At 52.0% G+C, this 21,871-nt stretch overlaps 7 protein-coding genes across 7 annotated transcripts; 3 read left to right on the plus strand and 4 right to left on the minus strand.

Moving 5' to 3' along the window:
• Window positions 1–274: 274 nt before the first annotated feature.
• L3040_003227 (uncharacterized protein) lies at window positions 275–1,420 on the minus strand (the record flags this gene model as incomplete). Its single annotated transcript, XM_066154386.1, has 5 exons — window positions 275–332; window positions 432–526; window positions 585–735; window positions 922–1,042; window positions 1,198–1,420. 5 exons carry the CDS (start codon window positions 1,418–1,420, stop codon window positions 275–277), a joined length of 648 nt encoding a protein of 215 aa, XP_066012354.1.
• A 3,052-nt stretch (window positions 1,421–4,472) lies between these two features.
• Window positions 4,473–6,164, plus strand: L3040_003228 (uncharacterized protein; the record flags this gene model as incomplete). The annotated part of the gene is made up of 1 exon (XM_007293753.1): window positions 4,473–6,164. The coding sequence occupies one exon, from the start codon at window positions 4,473–4,475 to the stop codon at window positions 6,162–6,164; it is 1,692 nt and encodes a 563-aa protein (XP_007293815.1).
• A 1,781-nt stretch (window positions 6,165–7,945) lies between these two features.
• Window positions 7,946–10,133, minus strand: L3040_003229 (uncharacterized protein; the record flags this gene model as incomplete). The annotated part of the gene is made up of 2 exons (XM_007293752.1): window positions 7,946–9,261; window positions 9,311–10,133. The coding sequence occupies 2 exons, from the start codon at window positions 10,131–10,133 to the stop codon at window positions 7,946–7,948; spliced, it is 2,139 nt and encodes a 712-aa protein (XP_007293814.1).
• Window positions 10,134–10,631: 498 nt separating this feature from the next.
• L3040_003230 (uncharacterized protein) lies at window positions 10,632–12,284 on the minus strand (the record flags this gene model as incomplete). The annotated part of the gene is made up of 2 exons (XM_007293751.1): window positions 10,632–11,239; window positions 11,288–12,284. The coding sequence occupies 2 exons, from the start codon at window positions 12,282–12,284 to the stop codon at window positions 10,632–10,634; spliced, it is 1,605 nt and encodes a 534-aa protein (XP_007293813.1).
• Window positions 12,285–14,155: 1,871 nt separating this feature from the next.
• On the plus strand, window positions 14,156–16,468 carry L3040_003231 (uncharacterized protein; the record flags this gene model as incomplete). Its single annotated transcript, XM_007293750.1, has 1 exon — window positions 14,156–16,468. One exon carries the CDS (start codon window positions 14,156–14,158, stop codon window positions 16,466–16,468), a length of 2,313 nt encoding a protein of 770 aa, XP_007293812.1.
• Window positions 16,469–18,391: 1,923 nt separating this feature from the next.
• On the plus strand, window positions 18,392–19,074 carry L3040_003232 (uncharacterized protein; the record flags this gene model as incomplete). Its single annotated transcript, XM_066154388.1, has 4 exons — window positions 18,392–18,441; window positions 18,555–18,589; window positions 18,733–18,847; window positions 18,957–19,074. The coding sequence occupies 4 exons, from the start codon at window positions 18,392–18,394 to the stop codon at window positions 19,072–19,074; spliced, it is 318 nt and encodes a 105-aa protein (XP_066012355.1).
• Window positions 19,075–19,734: 660 nt separating this feature from the next.
• Window positions 19,735–21,774, minus strand: L3040_003233 (uncharacterized protein; the record flags this gene model as incomplete). The annotated part of the gene is made up of 1 exon (XM_007293748.2): window positions 19,735–21,774. One exon carries the CDS (start codon window positions 21,772–21,774, stop codon window positions 19,735–19,737), a length of 2,040 nt encoding a protein of 679 aa, XP_007293810.1.
• Window positions 21,775–21,871: the final 97 nt, after the last annotated feature.

Genomic DNA, 21,871 nt, shown 5'->3' on the forward strand with positions numbered 1-21,871 from the left:
CATTGACCGGCAAACTTGCCACCTCTCTCCCCTCTACACAAGTATGTTTTGTTGCGGCAGAGCAGTTCCTCCTCCTATCGAGGACCTGGAATCAAGGCAGCCTTAAATAGCTTCCCTTAAATCGCAGCTACCAACACGTTCCCGCCCGCTCGAGTTGCACATTCTCACGAGACTGCCAAAAGGTCTCAGAGGAATGATGTGCATTCACTTTGCGTCTAAATGGTGCGATACAGCCGTCGCAACTTGCTGGTACCATCGTTCGTTCACCTCCGCCTCACCCGGTCATCCAAGCTGCAGCTCTTGAAGCACCAAAGTTCGTTGCAAGTCGTAATCTGTTTGAGGATCAGCGCCTAGAAAACTCTCCCAGCAGGGGCCCTGCCAAGATATTGGCCACCACCTTGAACGACGCAGAACATTGGGAAGAGTCTTACCCGCTAGAACCCATTGGAAAATAGCTAACCAGGTACCACACCAAGCATGCTAGTTGTATCAAGGCTGAGATCAGGGTGAGGATCGTGCTTTGGAGCTGTTCATGCTTTGGCTTAGCAACAGACAAACTATCCCCGCATTGGGAGGGAGCTTACACCGAGACTGAAATACAAAGTGAGGGCTATGGACCCAAAGTAAGCCGCAGTAAACGGGAGGCGTTGTGAGGACATCAAGTGCGAAGCGTATGCCCAGGGGCCCATCATCGCTGCCCACGACGCAAGAAACAAGGCCGATCCTAAAGACCATCTGGTGTCACAAGATCGAATCAGTGTCTGAGACATCAAGATAATCCTGGATTATGATGGTTGAAGAGATGAGAGGCATATCCCCCCCCCCCCCCCCCCCCCCCCCCCCCCCCCCCCCCCCCCATCCAGCCTAGTTGAATCGACTTCTTGACGGCTTCGAAATATCAAATGGAATAGTATGACTTACAGAAGAGCAAACTTCCTCGGCTTGGCCATCATGATTGGCCAGAGAGCAAAAACCAGAACAAAGCAGGCCAGGGCCCCTAGGTTACAGCCACCAAATATCAAAAGTCGGTCCCATCTACTCACTAGTGGTGATACGCGTCAGCCTCTCGGCGTTGCTCCCGAGTAATACGAACAAGATCCAAACACCACTGCTGCTGCATGTCGCACTTGGCCCGTGAAGAAGGTTGATGCAGGGACAGTGAAGCGCGTTGCAAAAAATAGTAAATATCTGACTCACGCGCAAACCAAGCCTCCTCTTCTTCGCGTCGGTTCCGGGCAGGGAGAGGCGCACCGGGCCCTTCAACGGTTGGTAGTCTAACATAACCACCGTCTCCGAAGGGGTTCAAGGACTTGATCGACGACAAGAGACCGGTCTGCTGAGCAGTGTTGACGGGGAGGTCCGGATCTCGTCGTGACCACCCTAAAGAGTTCATGGAATCTCTGAAGGATGTAGAGGCCATGTCTGGGTGTGTGCTAGTCCGCAAGGGGGCCGGTGGTTATGAGATTAAGGTTGCAGCAAGCCGATCGAAGCAACCGTAATGCTTAAGAGGGAGGATCCGTCTTGCAGAGCGATCCACGGAGAATATAGCGGGCGGGGATGCTGGGCTGGTGGTCTGCTGTATTGGTCGTCGGTCGAAATGCGGAGTATGGATGCGGGTATGCTAGCTATGCTTCGATGGACCGGACCGTGTGGAGTCGACACGACTGGGCGCAAGTTGGTATGGGGGGGGGGGGGTGGGAGGGGGGGAGCAATGACCACGAATGCCGCAAGGGTTGCAGGAGAAGCTGGCTCGTGATTGAAATGATCCTCAAAAGGTCCAGTCGCGGGAGCTGTAGGACGATGGGTGTGGGTGTCTTTATTGGTAGGCGTCGAGGTTGCCAGAGTCTGCGAACTGCTGTGGGGGGGGGGGGGGCTGGCGGCAGACGAAGAAGCTGAATATGTAGGTAGCAGTGTATCGAGGTGAGGCGATATAGGTAGACGTGAGAGTGGCGGCGGTTTCTGGCCAGAGCCAAGGTCCGTATGGGTGTGGGCGAGGGTGAGGGTGAGGGTGAGGGTGAGGGTGAGGGTGTGGTAGTGGTAGTGGTAGTGAGGACGGGAAGGGAATGGGGTGAGTGGGAGTAGTACCTATGGTAAGGTAGAGAGAGAGAGAGAGAGAGGTTGCTGATGATGAGATGGGGATGCAGGGCTGCAGAAGCGAGGTCTGAGTGAGGTCTGTCTGTCCAACCACAGTATTGGACTGAGACACACGAGGAGGGATGACTTGACTTGGTGCGTGGTGGCTGTCGCGGTTAGGACGTGAAGCTGGGAATATGGAGTAGCGCAGTATTTACCTAGCTATTGTATGTATGTATGTAGGTAGAGGTACCTTACGTACCTCCGGAGTTGGTACGTAGTAGTATGTAGGTACGGCACTGTCTGCCCTCCCCCCCCCCATCCAAGCTTTTTAGCCCGCCTCCCTTGGCCTCCCTCGGCCTCCCTCCCTTGGCCCAGCTGGGTCTCTTGCCCTCTGCCCTCTGCCCTCCATCGTACTTTGAGACCAAAAGAGTCGATCCCATGGCCCCCCCCTTCGTAATGAATGCAAGACCGTAGAGTACCGGTAGAATGAATAAACGAACGGATCATGGAAACATAAAAGGCGACATGCCCTCTCTCCTCTACCTGCTTGTCAGACGTCCCGACCTACCGATTTTTTGTGAAGAGCCGCATATTACCTATCTATTTTTGTTCTCGGTACCGAGTCAGGTACTTTCGTTCCCGTTCTCTCCATCGATCGAGCTATCGGTACCGGTCCAGCTTGTCCTTCCGCCACCTCATCGGCTTCACATTCACAGCCGGCTGCAAATCCGAAAGCTATCGACAAGAACAGGCGCGAGAAACAGAGAGCAGAGAACAGAGAATCCAGAAGCCAGAACCCAGACACAGAACACAGAACACAGAACACAGAGCAAAGTGCAAAGTGTCAAAGTGCCACAGTGGCAGTCGTACCGTATCCGTACCCGCACCCGTACTTGGCGTCGGAGCCTTCTCAGTTCTGCTCCGGTTGCTGCTGGCTCCATCGATTGCATCCATCGAATACCTCTACATACAGTACAGAAGGTACCGCTATTGTCACTCAAAATAAGCACAACAACCAACCATACGGACTCTATCGATTCGGAGATTCTACTGTACGTACATCATACACGACAACGGAACACGCCCCACCCTATCTACCGGTAGCCCTCCCAGCTTATCCTACCTTACCTACCTACTGTACCTGTACCGGTACCTTATCCCACCTCCCACCTACCAATCCATCCATCCATCCACCCACACGATATATCCACCGTATCCACCACTCCACAGTCTCGTCGGCTCCTCTCTTCAACTCGCTCTCTCTCTCTCCCTCCAATAATCCCAAATTCGCTCGAGCCTCTGCACCATCCTCGCTCTTGGAACTCGATCTGGGAAACAAAGGTTGGATTTCGTCGATTCCCCGTTTCCCCGTTCCCCGTTCCCTGGTCCCCCGTTCCCACTTTTTCCACCCGCTTCTCGCTTTTCTCTCCACCAATCCACCCTCCCCTCCCTTTCCCCCCCCCCCCCCCCCCCCCCCCCACCCCACCCCCAACCCCAACCCCAACCCCAAACTTGTGTCTCGGTATCTCCAGCCCGAGCCAAACCGCGATCTTCACCGTTCCTTCGTCCGCCTATCTGAGGCTGCAGCAGATTATCGTGGGATACCTACCCGTACCCGTCTCGAACGTCACCAGTGCCGCATACACTTTCTTCCACGCTTCGAACCTGCTTGCTCTTCACCTAATCAAAAGCGCACACCCTGAGTGAGAGAGGTAAGGAAATTGGAATCTTATTACCCTCGTCGACACCGACACCGACACCGACACCGACACCGACACCAACGACGACGACGGCTCACTCTTGCCTCGCCGGCGCTCCCTGCCCACAGCTGCCCTTTCTAGCGCTAATTGATGGACTGTTAGACAAACCCCCCCTCCTTTCTCTCGAGAGTGTCCGGAAGTCATCAATCGCCCTCTGCGCCAAGGACGATAATCCCTCGTGGCAGGCAGCGTAAGAACTTGCGAATAGACTCCCAAACCTGTTCAAGAGTTTCTGGTCATACAGCCCTTTCAGCATCCGCCGAGTAGAGAATTCTGTTGCTTCCGATCATCGCGACAATCTCAGCCGAAGTGAGTGCGCTTTCTTACCGAGTACTGTATTATGCGCGTATCCTTCAAGTCTTGTCACCGCTAGGGAGGGCGCAGGCATCCCCGCATAGCAATTGCTGTCCAAAAACTTTTGTCTCTTTCATGCGCCTTGCGCCGAGAGGCTGGTCCAGATTTTCTTTGATTGCTACATGTCTAAAATCTGCTGGCGCTTCTATACCTACCACAGTAACTAACGTTTGTCACACATTTTAGATACATCAATTGTGCCCTGCATCGACTCGACAAACACCTACCCGCCATATACTGATAGCTGCATAAACCCTCGTTGGACCTGGTCAAGGAGTGAAAATGGCCGGCACGGGCGCGTCCAGCCCATTCATCAAGGAAGAACCTGAAGATCAGTACTATCACTCTCACAACGATCAAAGGTTCATGGCAGGTGCGCCGCAGAGCTACGTCCCTCAGCAGCAGCACTTCGGACAATTCGGAAACCCTCACGGAGGCAGCATCAACCCGAACGACCTCACGATGGCCGGAAATGGTGTGGCTATTCCAAACGGCGCTTATGGGTCATCACCCTTCGGTTATGCCAACAACCACAGTGGCCGAGGCCAATTTGGTGATGATGAACTACTCGATAGTCTGGAGCCAAACAGCATACATTCTAATCATCAAGGGATGCACGTTAACGGCAGCCATGGGATAAGTTACGACATGCCAGCCAACACGATGTACCCTATGCACAATGGAACGCCCGCTTTGTCGGCAGACCCGAACAACTTCAACAATTACTCGAATACTCCAGAAGGCGACCCTATTCAAAGCCCATTCGTGAGCAACTTCAATCACGCCCAGTTCCGCATGCAACCTCAAAACGCCTTTGGAAACTCGCTACATTCAGGCTCGTATGCCGGCTCACCCATTATCGGGTCGGATATGCACAATGGCTTGGCGGATGCAGGTGGCTTCTCTAAACAGCAACGGCCCAGGCTGAATGCCACTTTAGGAAGGAAGGGCTCTAACAGAAGCCCTCTCACGCCAAAGACGACTTCCAACATGGCCGCCCTTCAGTTAGGGTCGACGGAGAACGCGAATTTCGGAGCTCAGCCTATTCGGACGCATTCATCTCATCGACACCAGAAGACACTCTCTGATCAGTGGAACCAGACCGCCAACAGTCTTGGGTCATTTCCTGGCTCCGAATTCTCACCAATGCATACCAACCATCCCACAACTCAGATCTCCGATGTCCTGAAAGGAGCTTCGATGCCGGCAAAACTGAACAATGGCCATTCTGTGGGTAGCGCTCCTGCTCTCCAATCGCAAGAACTGAAACGGAGGAGACGGCGAGAGTCTCACAATCTCGTAGAACGCCGGAGACGAGACAACATAAATGAGCGCATCCAGGAGCTGAGTCATCTTGTCCCAATGCATCGTCTTGAGGACGAAAAAGTACGAAAGGCGCTCCAGAACAACTCTCCACTGTCTCCAACTCTTGCTGCCACTGGCATGAGTCCTCCACAGGCCACCTCGGGTCTGGCTGGACCTGGTGCCCGCCGAGCGACCGCTGGGAATATCACTACGGGAATACCCATCGAAGAGAAGGACAAGGGTCCTAACAAAGGGGATATCCTCAATGGTGCGGTGAGCTGGACTCGCGACCTCATGTGGATGCTGCACACAAAGATCCATCAAATGGAAGAGCTCAACAACTACATCAACGACCTGGGTGGGAAGTTCCCTTTCCAGCAGTCCGAGAATGAGAAGCGGATGCAGACGGAGCTGATGGATGCAATGATAAAGAACGACTCGTCCACCTTCGAATACTCCCGAGCACCTGGTACTGGCCTACGTGTTCCAAAACATACGGATGTCAGAGGAGATGCTCTTGGTCGTACGGATACCTCCATGAGCCCCGACAATGGGGCAGATGCAGGCCTGGGCGGCGCCGGTCAATACTGGAGTGGTCAGAACAGTAGTGGGCCCGGCTCGATCAGCTTTAAAGAGGAGGATGAGTACGGAATGGACCTCACGCAATGAGTATCATTAAGCTGATGGCATCTGAATCGAGTATCGACGACAGGTTCCATCTGCCCTGTGGACATACCGTTTGATTTTGGGGGGGGGGGGGGGGGGGGGGGGTGTCAACATTTTCAACTCTTCGGGCGTCTTGCGTTTCGCATTGAGGGGTATTTTGGAGCCGAGATAGCATGGGTTGGCTGGCGTTGCTCGCAGAATACGAGTCTAGCATGTGGGCACTTCAGGGTTTCGGGTTGGAGAATTTGTCGTTGGCTCTGGGACACAGCATTCACATGGTTTTCTGCATTGGGTTTCTGCACTTGTTCTGATTTTGAATTCTGCTCTATGATACCTTGCATTGTTTGGTTCTGCGCGTGTTTGCAGCCCTCGAGGGTTATCGTTTAGGAATTGTGCTATATATCTAGCTAGCTGCTGTGCCTCTGCCTTATGCAGAGACCTGCTATTTTTTAATGTAACCCGTCACATCTCGATTTTTGGAATTTCTGTGTTGTGCATTTGCCATGCTGGACAAACTTGATCCTGAACAAACGAGTATTTTGGCAGACAGACATCTGTCAGTCGCCGGGTCTAGTCTCTAGACCGACACCCGGTGAGCGTAATCAGTAAGGTGATGCGATTTGGATACCTCGAAGATTTCTTAGGGAGTGCTGATACTGATGCTGACATTCAGGCTGATCCGATCCCCCAACCTCTTCCCGACCTTTTGGGATACCGCACCGACCGACAAGAACACGTATCGACCGTATCATGAATGGCCAAGGGTCCAGCAGCAGCAGCAGCAGGAATCGCATAGGTCCTTCTGCCCCCATCTCTCTCTCTCTCTCTGTCTCTCAATCCCTCTCCGTATCACCATCACCATCACCAACCTATCGTCATTGTCACGCAATCACCTAATCACGCGCCCACCCGGCAAACCGACGGGGGAGGGGGGGAGGACGAAAAATAGAAAAACAGGAAAAACTGGGAAAACAAACAGGAAACAGGAAAAACTGGGAAAACAAACTGGAAACTGGAAACTGGAAACTGGAAATGAGAGGGGGGGGAGAGAGAGGCAATACGGTAGGTACCTAGGTTGGTAGATACCGTAGGTAGTGTAGGTCGACGTACGTATAGCTGTGTGGCTGACGGGTGCTGGGTGGGTGGGTTTACCACCTGTTGGCATCACATGGGTGGTGAGGCTGTATCGTGTGTGTGTGTGTGTGTGTGTAGTGTGTGGTGTAGTGTGTGGTGTAGTGTGTGGTGTAATGTGTGTGTGTGTGTGGGATGTGTGCGTGATGATGAGTCATTGTGTGGCTGATGGGCTTGGTGGGTGTACTGTGCTCTGTCAGAAACGAAAAGGGGAATGATGTGTCTTGTCTATCTGGGCTGAGCTGGGCTGAGCTAGGCCGGGATGGGATGGGATGGGATGGCATATGGGAAAGGAAGGAAGGAAGGGATGGGAGGATTTTATTACTGGTAGAGGAAGGTTGGAAGGGGATGGGGCGGTTAGTGCGCAGGAATGCGGTAAAGGAAGGAAGGACTGAGGCGACTATGTAGCTAGAGAGGTATTATCATCTACCTGTCGAGGTTATAGGGGGGTGTATGTGTGTATGTGTGTATGTGTGTATGTGTGTATGTTGTGTATGTTGTGTAATGTATGCTCCCTCGCCTGGCGACGAAAAACCCTTCATGATCGGCGTGGCGAAGATGCGCTATCATTCATCCCATGGGACTCACGCTATCCGTCTTCACCGCCACAGTGGACAACAGTCGGTGTCCCCGGCTCATACACAGATGCCCTCTCACCAGTGCCTGCAAACCAGGAGATGCTCTTGGTAGTTCATCAGTATGCCCCACGTCTCCTTGCGCTTCATGTTCTCCCGCAGGGCGATCATCTCCAGGGCCTCCGTCCCATTAAAGTACTTTGCGAACCGCTGCCAGCACTCCTTGGCCTTCGGCTCCGCAAAGCGCTTCCCGAGCGCCGCGATGTAGAGCGACTCTTCGTGCGACACCTTGTGCGGATCCCTGATGATATACGGGGCTATGTTCTTCAGATGCTCCGCTCTATTCTTAGACGGGTAATCCGTCGCGACGGGAGCAGGCATCTTTGCAAACTCCGCCGCCTCTTCGGCAGCCTGCTTGGCGACCTTATTAGCGAGTCGCTCCAGCCGCGCATTCTCGGCTACCTGCTCCGTCGTCAGCGGAGCGTTGCGATCCAGGGTGCGGTTCCTGTCTGGATTCGACTCGTCGGTTGATTCCGACTCGGCAGACTCGCTTGAGCCGGTACGGGACTTGATCCCCTTCTTTGCCTTCTCGATGGCGTCGGAGCGGAGCTGGTACGCGACTTCGTAGATGATCTCTGGCCAGACGAGGATCCACGCGAAACTGCGGAGCTGCGTCACCCAGCCGCCGCGGATGAGCCAGGCGAGCATGTCGAGGTAGGTTGGCCGGTGGTCTTTGCTGGGTGCGTGGATCTTGTATTGGCGAGGTGCTACGGAGAGGGTAGCCAGGAAGTTGGAGAGAGAGGGCGCGAGGGGGAAGGCTTTCTTCCATGCCAGGCTTGCCACGGGGAGCTTGCGGTTGTCGCAGTTGGGGGAGACGATGTAGATTTCGCGTGCATGCAGGGGTGGGATGGCGACGGCTCGTCGGTATTGGATGAGGTGGTTGGCAAGGATGAGGAGGCTTCCGACTTCGATGGAGTTGATCTGGGCTACTTGAAGTAGGGATAGAGTGGGCTTGCAAAGCCGGATACACTCTATGAGTGGTGCGGAGAGTTCGGTATCGTCTGCTTGGATTTCAGGGATGATTTTGCTTTCGTCGTCGAGAAGGAGGAGAGCATAGTGCTTGTTGATATAAGAGGGGTCCTCGACCCCTTCCTCGTCGATGTAGGGGTTTGCCGAAGTGAGAAGCAGGCCGGGCATCGCCTTCTCATTAAAGGTCGGTATGCTAACGAGGAACGATGGAACTGGAATTTGGAGTGATATATCTTCTGGCGGTTTACTTCGAACAGGAAACGTCACGATCTTGTTCCCGGAGATGGCAGTAAATACGTCTCGCAGTATGCCAGCAAGCGTTGACTTGAGCAGTATCTCTGTCCACAGCCAACTCATCGGACGCCCTAGCGAGGTGTAAGTACCAGATTTCAAGCGATTTGAGTCCGTACCCACTCTCTTCCCGAGCCTTCTCCTTCATCAAGAGGATCATCTCCGATTCCTTCCACACATAATTAGCAGTAGCCTGGGCGTGCTTCATCGCCTTGTTAAGTTTCTTAATAACATGCTCATATATCGTAAGAATCCGCTCATCAGCTTCGTCTTTAGCAACATTGAGAATGAAAACCACATTAAACATCGTCATCCCTCCGTGATCTTCCCCGTTCTCCGAAGCATTCTCAGCCGATGTCGCGCTGGTGGATCTGTCCTTCCCATCACTCTGGACGGACCTGGTCTTACTCGAAGCCTTCGTCTCCGTATCAACCCCCTTGCTCTTTTTCGACTTCTTCAGTTTCTTGTTCCAAAGCCCATTCGGATAGACATGCATCGGGTACGAAACGAAATAGAGTGGATCCAACGACAGCTCGAACCTCTTCTTGTGATACGCTCTCGACGGTGTCAAGATACTCTCTAAATCTGTAGTATAAAAGTCAAACAGGCGCTCCCAAGGAACAACATGCTCGCCGTTCCTGGTATCGTAATGGTCGTCTCCTTGGACAGGCTCCACGTGATCTCTCTTCTCGGCCGTCTCGCTCATGTCTAGGCTTTGAACTTTGCCGGCGATTCCACTGTCTTCGAGATCGGAGCTATCTGTCGGTGGGACATCCTCTTCGGAGTCGCTCTCGTCGAGCTCGGTCCCGTAGAGGGTCTTGCGGCGGGAAGCCTTGGTATCAGGATGTGGTGGGTAGTGGAAAACGAATCGCGGGCCGTCGCGAGATCTTATGACGAGGGCGATGGATATTAGGCCGGACTCCATCAATGATGTGGGATATGCCATTTATATGGTAAGATATTTCTCGTTGAACGATAGCGGGAGAAGTGCCTGGGGGAAGTTCTGGGTTTGTTGTAGTGGCCGAATCGAAGTGAATGTCGGCAGATTGACGGGCCGTGCATGGAAGCGAGATTCCCCTTTTGCTGTGATCTTGTATGTTTTTTTTTATTTTTTGGGTAAAAATCCACTAGCTCTGGAGTAGCAATTACTCTGGCTGAGGACATGACTTGTTACCTTGTCTGAGGAGGAACCACTGCACGTTGTCAAATGTAAGAGATTTAATAAATATTTATTTAAATGCATCTCAGATCTGAGCCATGCTGTAATCCTGCGGTGGTATACTCCGTACGACGCCTCTATTCCCAACGCCATACAACAATAAAGACCCGCTTCAAAATCCAGTATCGAGGGAAACGAAGTCCCCAACGAATTTGTCATAAGTTCATGAGTTCCATCATCCAATGAATACCGGCATCCTACTCCCCTTCAGATCAGACGGTACGATCATCGAATCCGCCTTATCAAAAAGTCATGCAGCAGCATCCAGCACAACATTCTAAATATCAACGAGATCCAAATCAGGTTCTTCTCGTCCTGCTCTGTCTTAGTCCCCGTATTCCCAACTACAGCTGGACGGATCTCTTGAAAATAGTAAGTCATGAACGCGACTTCCTTGTTCGCCAACACAATTATGTTCAGAGGCGAGACTGGGTTCTCGAGAACCTCCATGACTTTCGCGACGTGTGCCACCAAGATATTCAGGACGTCGACTTGCCGAATCGAAAGTAGAAATGTAGTCTGTTTGTCAAGCGCATCATGAATGGCTTCGCGAGCTTCGAGACCAAGTTCTGCTTCGTCGCCGCAGTTGAGCTCAGTTATTCGCTTCCATTGTGTGCTGATCTTGGAAAGAGGATTTTCGTACGGAAGTCCTTCTGTAGTGATAAAGCTGGCGAGACGCTTCTGAAAAACCTCCATAATACTGGTTATTCTCCAAGAGGCTTTGGCACCAATATTCTTGAGCCACGAGTCGGCTGTGGGATTGGGAAGCATACGGAAGTTGGAGCCACGAATGCGGAAGACTTTGCTGAGCATGTCAATGATTTCAAAGGAAACTACATTCATGTGAGCTTGTTTGATCATGTCGAGAACGCGGAAAATACCGGAGAAGATCTGCTTGCGGTCTTTCTTGTATCTTTTCAGCGTCTCGACTTGACACCCGAGGGATTCGAGCGTTATCTCCACATCCTCTGGAGATCCAAAGACGAGTTCAAGGCTTTGCGTCTCTTTCTCGCGGTCTAGGTACGAACCATCTTCAAAGATGTTTGGCACAGTACCAAATGCCAATTGTTTGATTGCTACGCATGGGATGACTCTGTTTGCCCTAAAGCTGGGTGTATCAGTGCTGGCAAACGCCACCATCACACCCAGCCCATGAACAGTAGTCGAAGTCAAGATAAAGCCATTCCCTTCTGCTCTTAGATTCCAAATTGATTGGCCGAAGACTTTCCAGTACAGCCCGAGCATAGACATCATTTCAACCAAATGACAAATAGCAGATTTAGCATATGGCTTCGTGATTGATGAAGGTATAAATTCCCATGACCGAGTCTTGCCTTGTAGCCCAACCGTAAGCACATATTCCCGGTCTTGAGGTCTTGTACAGCCATCCCGCAACGGCTTGAGCGTCCGCATTTCCGCATCCCATTCCCTAGAGAGCTTCTCCTGCAATTGGAGGGCAGACAAAAAAGTGACCCAAGACGCTTTCTCGTCATCCGCGGTGTGAACTCTCGCCGTACTTTCCATCTCCTCCTGTTTCTGGGCCATTGGCTGCAAGACCCTTGTGTTCGTATACGATGTTTCCGTGCCATCGATATAGTGTATTGTCCTGCCTGGTATAGGGCCTCTCATATTGGATGGCTTTGCGACAAAAATGACGGGAGTCTCGAAGACGACCTCTATCCTAAATTCTCGCAGCCGTAGTTTTCGATGTGTACCCTGAGCCCACAGTCCCATTACAGAGGGCGCACATCTTCGATAACCATCAGCACTCGAAAAGTACTGCTGTAGGACCTGCAGCACGGTGGTGAGGAGAGCCACCAGGGAAACGACCAAAGCCGTAAAGCCAAAGACATTCTGATTGATGTTATCGAAGGTCATCGTAAGGCTGCGGTAGGGAGGAGCAGGACGCTCTGAACAACGATTAATAGAAAATGCGGATGTGTATGTATTTACTTCATTCGAATGGGCGTTATCGAAACACAGTAGAGCAATAGAAATGGATTTTTGTAACAAAAATGTAGCATAGTACAAAGTAATCTGTTCGACGGCACTGCCTTGTCGTTGCAGCCCCTAATAGCTCAGCCGTTCCGATCTGCAGAGACACAAGAGCGGCTGAAGAGGGGAGACCGCCCCCATCTTACCATTATTTGAGGAGGAAATCTTTTTGATTATCTTTTGTACATCGTGAGTTGGAGGTACAACTCTATGATATCAATGAGCTTTGGATGTGCAGTGTAGCGTAGGTAGAAACGTCCTTGATGAATGAAAACACTGGGTCCGGGAGTACTTCACAAGCTTTCCAGGGCCGAGCCTAGCGCATTTCACGGACTAGTTGTACACCTACCGGTACCTCTCAACCAGTCGAGTTGGCCTGAGCAAGATATTGGCAACGTCTTCATGTCCGAAGAAGTTGAGACGAAGTGGGTTCGAAGACTTCGTATGTAGCTGAAAGTGAGAAACCACAAAGCACTGCCCGCTCATTGCTAGCAGACGATTCATAGCACCATAATATCCTCTAATCCTTAGAATCCTCTAATCCTTAGAGAGCAGCCATCCCAACCATTCTAAGCAGCCACCAGTAGACGACGAGCTGCCTGCCAACGCAGCGCTAGGCTGGCTAGCAATACTGGATGCTCCTCCCGCCACAATGGTAAGCCCGCTTGATGTGGCTAGTAGCTAGTAACGCTGGATTTTTCAGCAACGGCTGTGCTAAACACTGATATGAGGTGAGGTTGAGTGGATAACAATCCTGATCAAAACGAAAAGAACATAAAGCCCTGGCCGCAGAGCTACCGGTAGCTGTTGCCTGAGGCTATAATTAGCTGTAAGTAGTAGTAGTAGTAGTAGTTGTTGTAATTACGTAGTTGTAAGGAGAAGTATTAGGTTGCAGCACGGGGCATTGACGTCATCGCGGGGTGAACAGGTGACCAGCATCTTTCAACCTTTGATTAAAATCATGATGGGAAACACCACACCGACACACTGAATGTGAGTCCTCCAGGCGAGGATGGTGATGGTGATGGTGAAGGTGAAGGTGATAGGGAGTCAGAGAGAAATTTCCAGGCATTTTTTTCTTTCTCTTTTTTGTTTTCTCTTTATTGTTCTTTTCTTTTTCTTTTCTTCTTTTTTTTTTGAAGCCAATACTTAACAAGACTTGCGGGTATGCATGATGATGGCGCTCCTCTCAGCTGAGCTTGGAACATCTTGATCGGTATACCGGTAGATACCTACTACGTACTACTACATACTATGTAGATACCGGTACATAGAGGGATAGACCCTGCCTGCCAGGCTGCACTGGATAGCGACCCAATAATAAATCCTCGCCGTCCAAGCAAGCAAGTCCTGCCCAACAGATGTTGAAGGTAAATTGCGAACCCCCCCCAGCCACTTCTGACTGTCATCCCAAGTTCTCTCCGTCCCCTCAGTCACCCACCATTCCACCATCCCACCATCCAACCAACCCATCCTCCACCTCTCTCAGTCTCACCGCGGTCATCCATCACTGTCACCAAAACTCAGTCAGCTACCTACCTACCTACCTACCTACCTACCTACCTACCTACTTTGCAACCACGAGTACTCCGACCAAATTCAAAACTCGTCCGCGCTCCTAACATCATAAGCCTCAACCACACACACACGCACACTCAACTCTGGTTCCATCGCAGATCCATAGCCTGGTCACCACAGGGACTACTCCCCCCTTCAAGCTCCAGCCTCACCGAGGAATACCCTCACCATCCACCATGTCGTCCTTCGATTACGATGACAGCCGGCACTCGCATCGCTATCATGATCGCAGGGATAGGGACGACCGCGAGCCTCGATACGTTGAAACCCACGAAGCCTACGTGCGCTCCCCAGTAGCTGTTCCCGATCCTCCTTACTCGGTCAGAACCACGGAGATGGTTCGTCGTCCTGTTCGTGAAGACAGCGACCTGTCCATCGAAGAAGTCAGAAGAGACTTTCCGCCACCGGTCTCGGCCACTTATCACCAGCGTGCCATGGTTCGAGACGATCGGTACGGCCCGCCAGTCCGCTCTCGTTCAGCCGACCGTGGTTCACCATATCGAGGGGGGGCGTATCCAGATCCAAGACGCTCGCACAATGATCTGGACGATCGTAGACGTAGGACTTATATCGAGCAAGAAAATGTCAAGCCTCGCCGCCGATCCCTTTCTCGAAACCGGAAGATTATTGCTGCAGTCGGAGGAGCCGCCCTAGCAATTGGTGGCAAAGAACTGTGGGACCGCCAACAAGCAGACGGTCGCCCCATCTCCCGGAATCCCCTCGAAAGCGCTGCTGTCGGTGCCGCAGGTGCATTTGCTGCTTACGAAGGCGCTGAACTCTATGCCAAACACGTTGGTGGAGCCAAGTCTGAGCAGAAAGTGAAGACCTATGTTGCTCATCGCGGTCGGAAGGGCGAAGCTGAGGAGTACTATTCATCGGCCGATGAAGAGCCAGTCAAGCCAAAGAGATCAAAGAGCCGCCGCAAGTCCATTGTGGAAGGTGCTCTAGGCCTTGCTGGTCTTGGCGCGGCTGCGAAGTCCACAGGCGGAAGCAGAGCACGCAGCCGGCGTGGAAGTGACAGCGACTACGACTCTCGGGATCGTCGTGATCGTTCTCGAAGTGGTCGCGGCAGATCTCCCGAGGGCGCAGCGATGTTCCAACAAGCCGCCAAAGCCGCTTTGTTGGCCGGTGCTACCGAAGCTTTTCGAGTCAGAAACGAGCCTGGAGGCTGGGCAGGAGACAAGGGAAAGCGTATCCTTACCGCCGCCATTGGAGCTGGCGGTATTGATGCAGCAGCCGATCGTGACCCCGACAAGAAAAGCAAGCGCCACATTCTCGAAGCTGTGGTGGGAGGCCTCGCCGGAAACCGACTCATCAACGGCTCCAGAAACAACATCGAAGATGACGGGCGCGGATCAGTCAGATCTAGGTCTAGGTCTCGCTCTCGATCGAGAGGCCCGGGAGGTGGTCCATCAACCGGTCCGTTGGCTGCCCTGGCCACCGCAGGTCTGGGGGCAATTGCTAGCAAGAAGCTTCTAGACCGTTCTCGATCCAGATCTCGAGCTGGGGGTTCTCGAAGACGCAGATACAGCTCAGATTCCTACGATAGTCGAAGCCCATCCCCAAGACGTGGTGACAGGAAGGATCGTCACAAACGAAGCAAGAGTGTTACAGACTATGCTAGAAACGGTCTTGCAGCTCTTGGACTCGGAGGAGCAGCTGGAGCAGCAGCAAGCGATAGACATCGAGACCGGGATCTAGTCGAGGAGACAACTACTGTACGCAAGTCACGCCGTGGTGGCGGAGGAGAGTCTGACTACGGTGGATCAAGACGCTCCCGAGATGTGGACTACAACGATTCTCGCGACCCATATGGAGACTCCAGATATGCTGAGTCGCGGGCAAGCAATGTCGGATCGCGGAGTGGTGGTAGGCGTCGCAGCAAGGGCGGATCGCATAGAAATAGGGACAAGGCAGAAGGAAGAAGATACGCATCGGATTCGGAAAGCAGCTTGGGATCCTCGTCAGGAGACGAGAAGCAGTTCAAGAAAATGAAAGGTAAGCAACTTGTTACGGCCGGTTTGGCCACCGTTGCCACCATTCATGCTGCGCACAACGTCTATCAGAGCATGGAGAAGCGAGAAGCACGGCGCAAAGCTGTGGCGGAGGGAGACATGTCACCCGAGGAGGCGCGGAAGCTCAAGGCAAAGGCCGCCCTTCAAGATGTCGCATCTGTTGGCATTGCTGCTCTTGGTGTCAAGGGAGCATACTCCGAGATCAAGGAGGCCAACGAGATGCGGCGGGAGTGCAAGGAACTCCGCGAGAAGAAGGAAGAACGTCATCAGAGACGACTTCAACGACTACAAAATGGGTCCAATTTTGCTCGTCATTCTCATTGGGAAGCTGGCAACGAAGTTGCTAGCCGCAGATCCGAGCGTGGCCCAGCACCCAGCGTTTATCTCTATGATGACTACGGGCCTCGCTACGTCGACTCAAACCCATATACTGCCTCCTTACCTGCACCTCCAGTCGGTTATGATCGGAATTAATCCATCTTCACGAGCTACGCTTCTTTGTCTTTCGCTGCCACAGCCAGCGGCTCAAGCTTTGCGCATCTTCAGATCAAGATGCCACGAGAGATTGGTCACGAGAGACTTTTTCGTTCTGGTTCCACGCTTTCATGATTGATGACTTTCACGATGAGCAACTTGCCCACATATACATATTCCTGTTCCGATGATAATACCTACATTGCGTCATTCTTTTCCTTAATTACAAGCTGGAAGGAGAAATATACCTTTTACACTACCCTTCGCGCAAGCGTATCAAACTCTAGAAAGAACCTTAACTGATAACTACCTATTGGGAACAGCTCCACGCCACTAAGCAAACTTCATGCTGCTGCAAGTGATCCCGAACGCTTGCACTTGTAACCCCATCGCACACACGCTTTCCGCATGGAGCCGAGCGCCGGATCGGCATGGAATGGGATTGGTCTATGAAAGCGGGTAGTGGGTAGTGGGTAGTGGGAAGTGGGATTTGTTTCTTCTTTTGGGATGGCACGGGCGGCAACACAACAGACACGTCTAGTACAACGTACGTACGTAACGTGGGAGGAATGCAAAGGAAGGGAAGGAATCCTGAATCAGGATGGATGGATGGCTAGGATGAGGGAATTGCTGGGTGGACTCGCTGCGGGCATGGATTTTGACGACTTTTTATGACTCTCCTTTTCTCTCGGTTTGGGTCTGCCAATTTCCTTCTTTTCTTTGGGTTGTTCAGAACTCTGCTTGAGCATGGCGGGATATGGAGAAAGGGAAATGGTATGGGCGGCGGTCAGGGTCAAGGCAAGGGGGACAGTCTTGTCTCGTCTCCGTAGCCTTTACGGAGTAGATGACAAAGCAATGAATGTTGTGGCTACTGGGTACATACCGCTAATGGCGCGAATCCCGAATGCTTGCGCTTGTGCTTGTGCTTGTGCTTGTGCTTGTGCTTGTGTAGAGAGTGGGGATGGGTAGGTGAAAGAAGAAGAGGAAAGGCAAGGGAGCGGCGATGGGTCCGCATCCATCAATCATCATCACGGCACTGAGCTTGAGCGTTTGGCGGAGCATGCAGCGTTACTGTTACTGTTACCGTTACCATTACTGTTACTGTACCGACGGGTGGGTGGGTGACTGGGGGGAAGACGGAAAAGCCGAGAAGGGCTATGCAGTTCCATCTGAATACCGGTAAACATCTGAACAAAACATCTGAACATGAGAATGTACTTGATTTACAAAGGTAAGAAAATCATCAAAGGTCGCGCGAGCGTTTTCGAGCAGAGAGGAGAGTCGATTGATCTCTTGCCACCTCCCTCCCAACAACCAACCAACTCTCGCAGACAATCTCGGAATCAAACTGGTACATCTACCGTATATGCCCTTTTCACACGTGCGTTCGTTGTCCGACTTTTGCGCGGTTGTGACGTGACTAGATCCAAGGTTCAGATGGTCAACAAGGTCGGTCGGTTCACTGAGAATGCATGCATGGAAAAGCGTGCTTTTGGTACGGTACGGTACCTACGTAGTATATTCGCCGCCAAAAAAAAACATATGCAGCAGCAGCTTTTATTTTTACCCCATGTCGTCATACGGATGGGGATACCTATGGAACCCCCCCAAAAAAAAAAATTAAGCCCCGCGAAATCCGGGGAAGAGGCCCAAGAAAAAAAGACAAAGGAAAAAAAGAAACCCTTCCTTCTTGGCATTTGGATACTTACTACTAAATGCCCGTCATCCTTCGCTGACCGCCCGGATCGGCACTACGAGCTTATTTTGAGACTTGAATAAGAGTGATATTTAAAATATTTTTCTTGTGTGTGTGTGTGTGTGCAGTGTGTGACGGCCATCAAGGACGACAACGACAGCAGGCCACCCATTCGACGGTCGGAGAGAAGGAGCGAACGAACGAACTTACGAACGAACGAACGAACGATGAGCTTTGGAGGACCGGGAGGCGCGGCGCCGAATGCGAAACCTTCTCCGTAGGTGTCTTCTTACTCTTCGTCGTCGTCTCCTGTTGTTGGGCGGGTGGTGGGGGAGGGCGATTGGTGCTGGTGCTGGTGCTGGTGCTGATGCTGATGCTGTGGGTGTGTAGACCGGAGCGTGGGAGTTTCCCGCTGGATCATGATGGTAGGAAATCCCCCGTCCGAGACTGCGAGAGGGAGAAGAGAGAGAGAGTGTGAGAGAGATACGGATGGGGTCGATGGGATCGATGGAGGAAGGGAGGAAGGCAGGCAGCCGATTCAGAATAGGGGCTGATGTGTGCGTTGCAGGCGAATGCAAAGATGTCATGATGAGCTACCTCTCGTGCATCAAGAAGGTCAAGGGCATGAACGACCCCGAGTGCCGGCTACATGCGAAATCTTACCTCTCCTGTCGAATGGATCGGTATGCCGCCCCTTTCCCCCCCTTCTCTTCTCTCTCACAAGGACCGTTGCGGAACGATGGATGGATGGATGGATGGATGGATGGAAAGGCTGACGGGGGCTGTTCACAGGAATCTCATGGCGAAAGACGAATTTAAGAACCTGGGCTTCGTGGACGAGAAAGAGCAGGCCGCTTTGGAACGGCAGAAGACGGACGAGGAGCAGCACAAGGGCGAATTGAGGTGGTGAATAGGGAGGCGCGGAGGTGCTGGATGAGATTGAGATGTATAATATGGCCAAATGGGCGTATCATATGCGGCGTTTGGGTGGGCGTTGCATGGTGATGCTTTGGCGTGGAGATGGAAATACGGGGTAGGCTCTCATCCTAATTCGAGCACTTGACGACAATATCTCAGCTGCCACAGTTCTTTGTGCCCTATTTCATGGGAGCTTCGGCTATCCAGTGGTCGAGGTAAGAAGACCATTGGATCTTCTCAACGACCCAAGGATCATTGGGAACGCTGGGGACTCTGGGGCTATGGGGTAGAGTAGATTCTCCTAGATATGGTGGCTCGTCCTGTGTGTCTACAGCAGAGATAAACCTCTGCGTCAATATCCTCAAGGAAAGTTTGCTTCAACTTATCATGACCGCATGATCGTTACTGATTTCCACGGAGTATCTAGCTTTCCTAAGAGAGCTTCTTATCACAAGGAATACAGCGAGTGACGCTATTTGTGGAGGATGTACCGAGCTAGAATTTCCATTTTCGGGCTGACCTGAATTTCATAACGACATGCCAAACCGCAAGGCATATAATATGTTGTGGTCAAGGCACATGGTGCGATGGATCTTACAGTTACAAATATACACAGCTACACACACCAGATAACCTTTTTGGATCTCCAAAACTACTCCGCAGTCGCAGCATCCCCCGCAATCGTTCCACCAGCCTGCTTCCACGACTGAGCCATAGCCAAGAAGTTGGAGAACTTTGCCGTCTGCACATCGTCGGCTGGGAACACATAGTCAATGTACTCCTCGTATGTATCGTCGTCCATCTTGCGGCGCTTCTTAAGCTTGCGCGGCATCTGCTTTTGCACCTTCTCGACATCCTCTTCCGTGCCCTGCTCCCTCTCAAATGCCAACCAAGAGTTGAGGAGGGTGACTCGCTCTTCCTTGAGCTCCTTGTCTTTCATGTTCTTCATCGCGCGCTCGAAAACCTTCCTAGCTCTTGCCTTTGCCGCCTCGCTCACAGGCTTCTCCTCGTCATCTTCCTCTTCGTCGTCGTCCGGCACGTTGATCTCGAAGTGAGCGTAGCTGATCCAAACCTTGACGTGATCGGTCTTTTCCAGGAGACGCTCATACAGCTTTCTAGTGCGCTCGTACTCGCCTTCCTCCTCCTCAAAGTCGATATAGGCTTTCCACAGCAATTCTGGCATGTCGAGAGTTGGCTGGTCGATAGCGAGCTCGAAGATAGCCCGGGTTCGCTCGAGATCATCGAGACCCCGCTCGAGCTCGGAGAACTTGATCCAGGCCTGGCAGTTCGATGGGTTCCATTCGATATGCTTCTCGTAGATAGTTCGGCAGCGAACGAACTCAAATAGCTTCAATTCAAGTTCAACGTACCCTTTGAAAAGTTTGTCCTTGGGGCACATGCCGATAGCTTGTCCAAGTAGCTTCCTTGCTGCTGAGAGATTTTGTTGCCGAATCTCAAATTGTGCGTTCATTAACCAGATCTTGGCAAATGTGAACTTCTTGTGAGGGATCAGCTTCCGGCACTCTTGGTAAATTTGTCTAGCTCTCTCCACATCCTTGGAGTCCATCTCTTCCCAGATAGCATAGAAGATCCACAGATAAATGTAGCGTCTCCAATGCCGCTTCTCTTGGGTGGGTGGAATTTGGGCAATGGCTCGCTCGTAGACATCTCGAATACGATCCACGTCGCCACCAGTTTCCTCCAGCCTGGCATAGTCGAACCAAGCATCGTAATTCTTAGGGTTCTCAGTGACTTGCTCCTCATACTGGACTCTTCGCTTCGACAAGATGACATCTTCTACACCTTCCCGATCACCAAATTGCTTCTCGAAGGTAGTGTATGCCTTGTGGAGTGCTACCGACTTGGAACGCGCCAGGCGGTCCAAGGCGTACTTGTAGATGGCTCTGGCTCGCTCATACTCTTTCAGCTTAGCCTCGAATCTGGCATATGCGATGAACAGTCGCTCGTCCATAAAATCGTCACCCAATGCCTCGACAGCAGAGCCAAAGACTTCTCTAACAAGATCACTGGTGCCGTATTCCTCCTCAAATCTAGCCCATTTGATCCAATTCCTAGGCTCTGGATGAACCATCGTGAACCTCTGGAAGATCTCTCTCGCTCTTTGGAACTCGCCGTATCTCTTCTCCAACTTGATATAACTGCTCCAAGCCGCCTCATCTGGCTCCCAAGACATCCACCTCTCAAAGACCTGTCGCGTACCGGGAATATTCCCCAGCATCTCCTCCATGTATGCGTACTTGTACCACAGCTTATCGATTCTGGGCAGGATCGTAACCGCGCGGTCCAGAAGGTTCCTAGCATGCTGGATATTTCTCGTCTTCATCTCCGCCTCTACATATCTGATCCATAGTGTGACAGACGTCGCGTCTACGTCGAGGGCTCTTTCAAAGACAGACCGGGCGCGCTTGAATTCCTTTTGCTCTAGTTCCCATTGCGCATATCGCATCCAGTTGTTCATGTTAATCCTGTTCCTCCGCACATAGTCCTCGAACTCCTTGCGCTTCCTGCCTTGAAACTCATGGAGCTCTTCGAGGTCTGCGAACCGCTGCGTAGGCGCCTGGAGGCCGGGGTCTTGACGGTCGACAGCTTCTCGTAGGAGCTGCTCTGCTGAGATCTGTATTGCGCTGGGCGCCTTGTTTTTGACCCTGGGGGGTCCGCGAGCAGACTCCATGATGGCTTTTGATATTGAGGGTTGTTTGTTTTGTAGCTTTGCGGTAGCTTTGGGTGGTTGGTATTGGGTTGAAGATTTGATCTTTTTTTGTGGAATT

The sequence above is a fragment of the Drepanopeziza brunnea genome (assembly GCF_022702325.1).
Source record: "Drepanopeziza brunnea f. sp. 'multigermtubi' strain 214-2 chromosome Unknown ctg4, whole genome shotgun sequence".
Lineage (NCBI taxonomy): Eukaryota > Fungi > Ascomycota > Leotiomycetes > Helotiales > Drepanopezizaceae > Drepanopeziza > Drepanopeziza brunnea.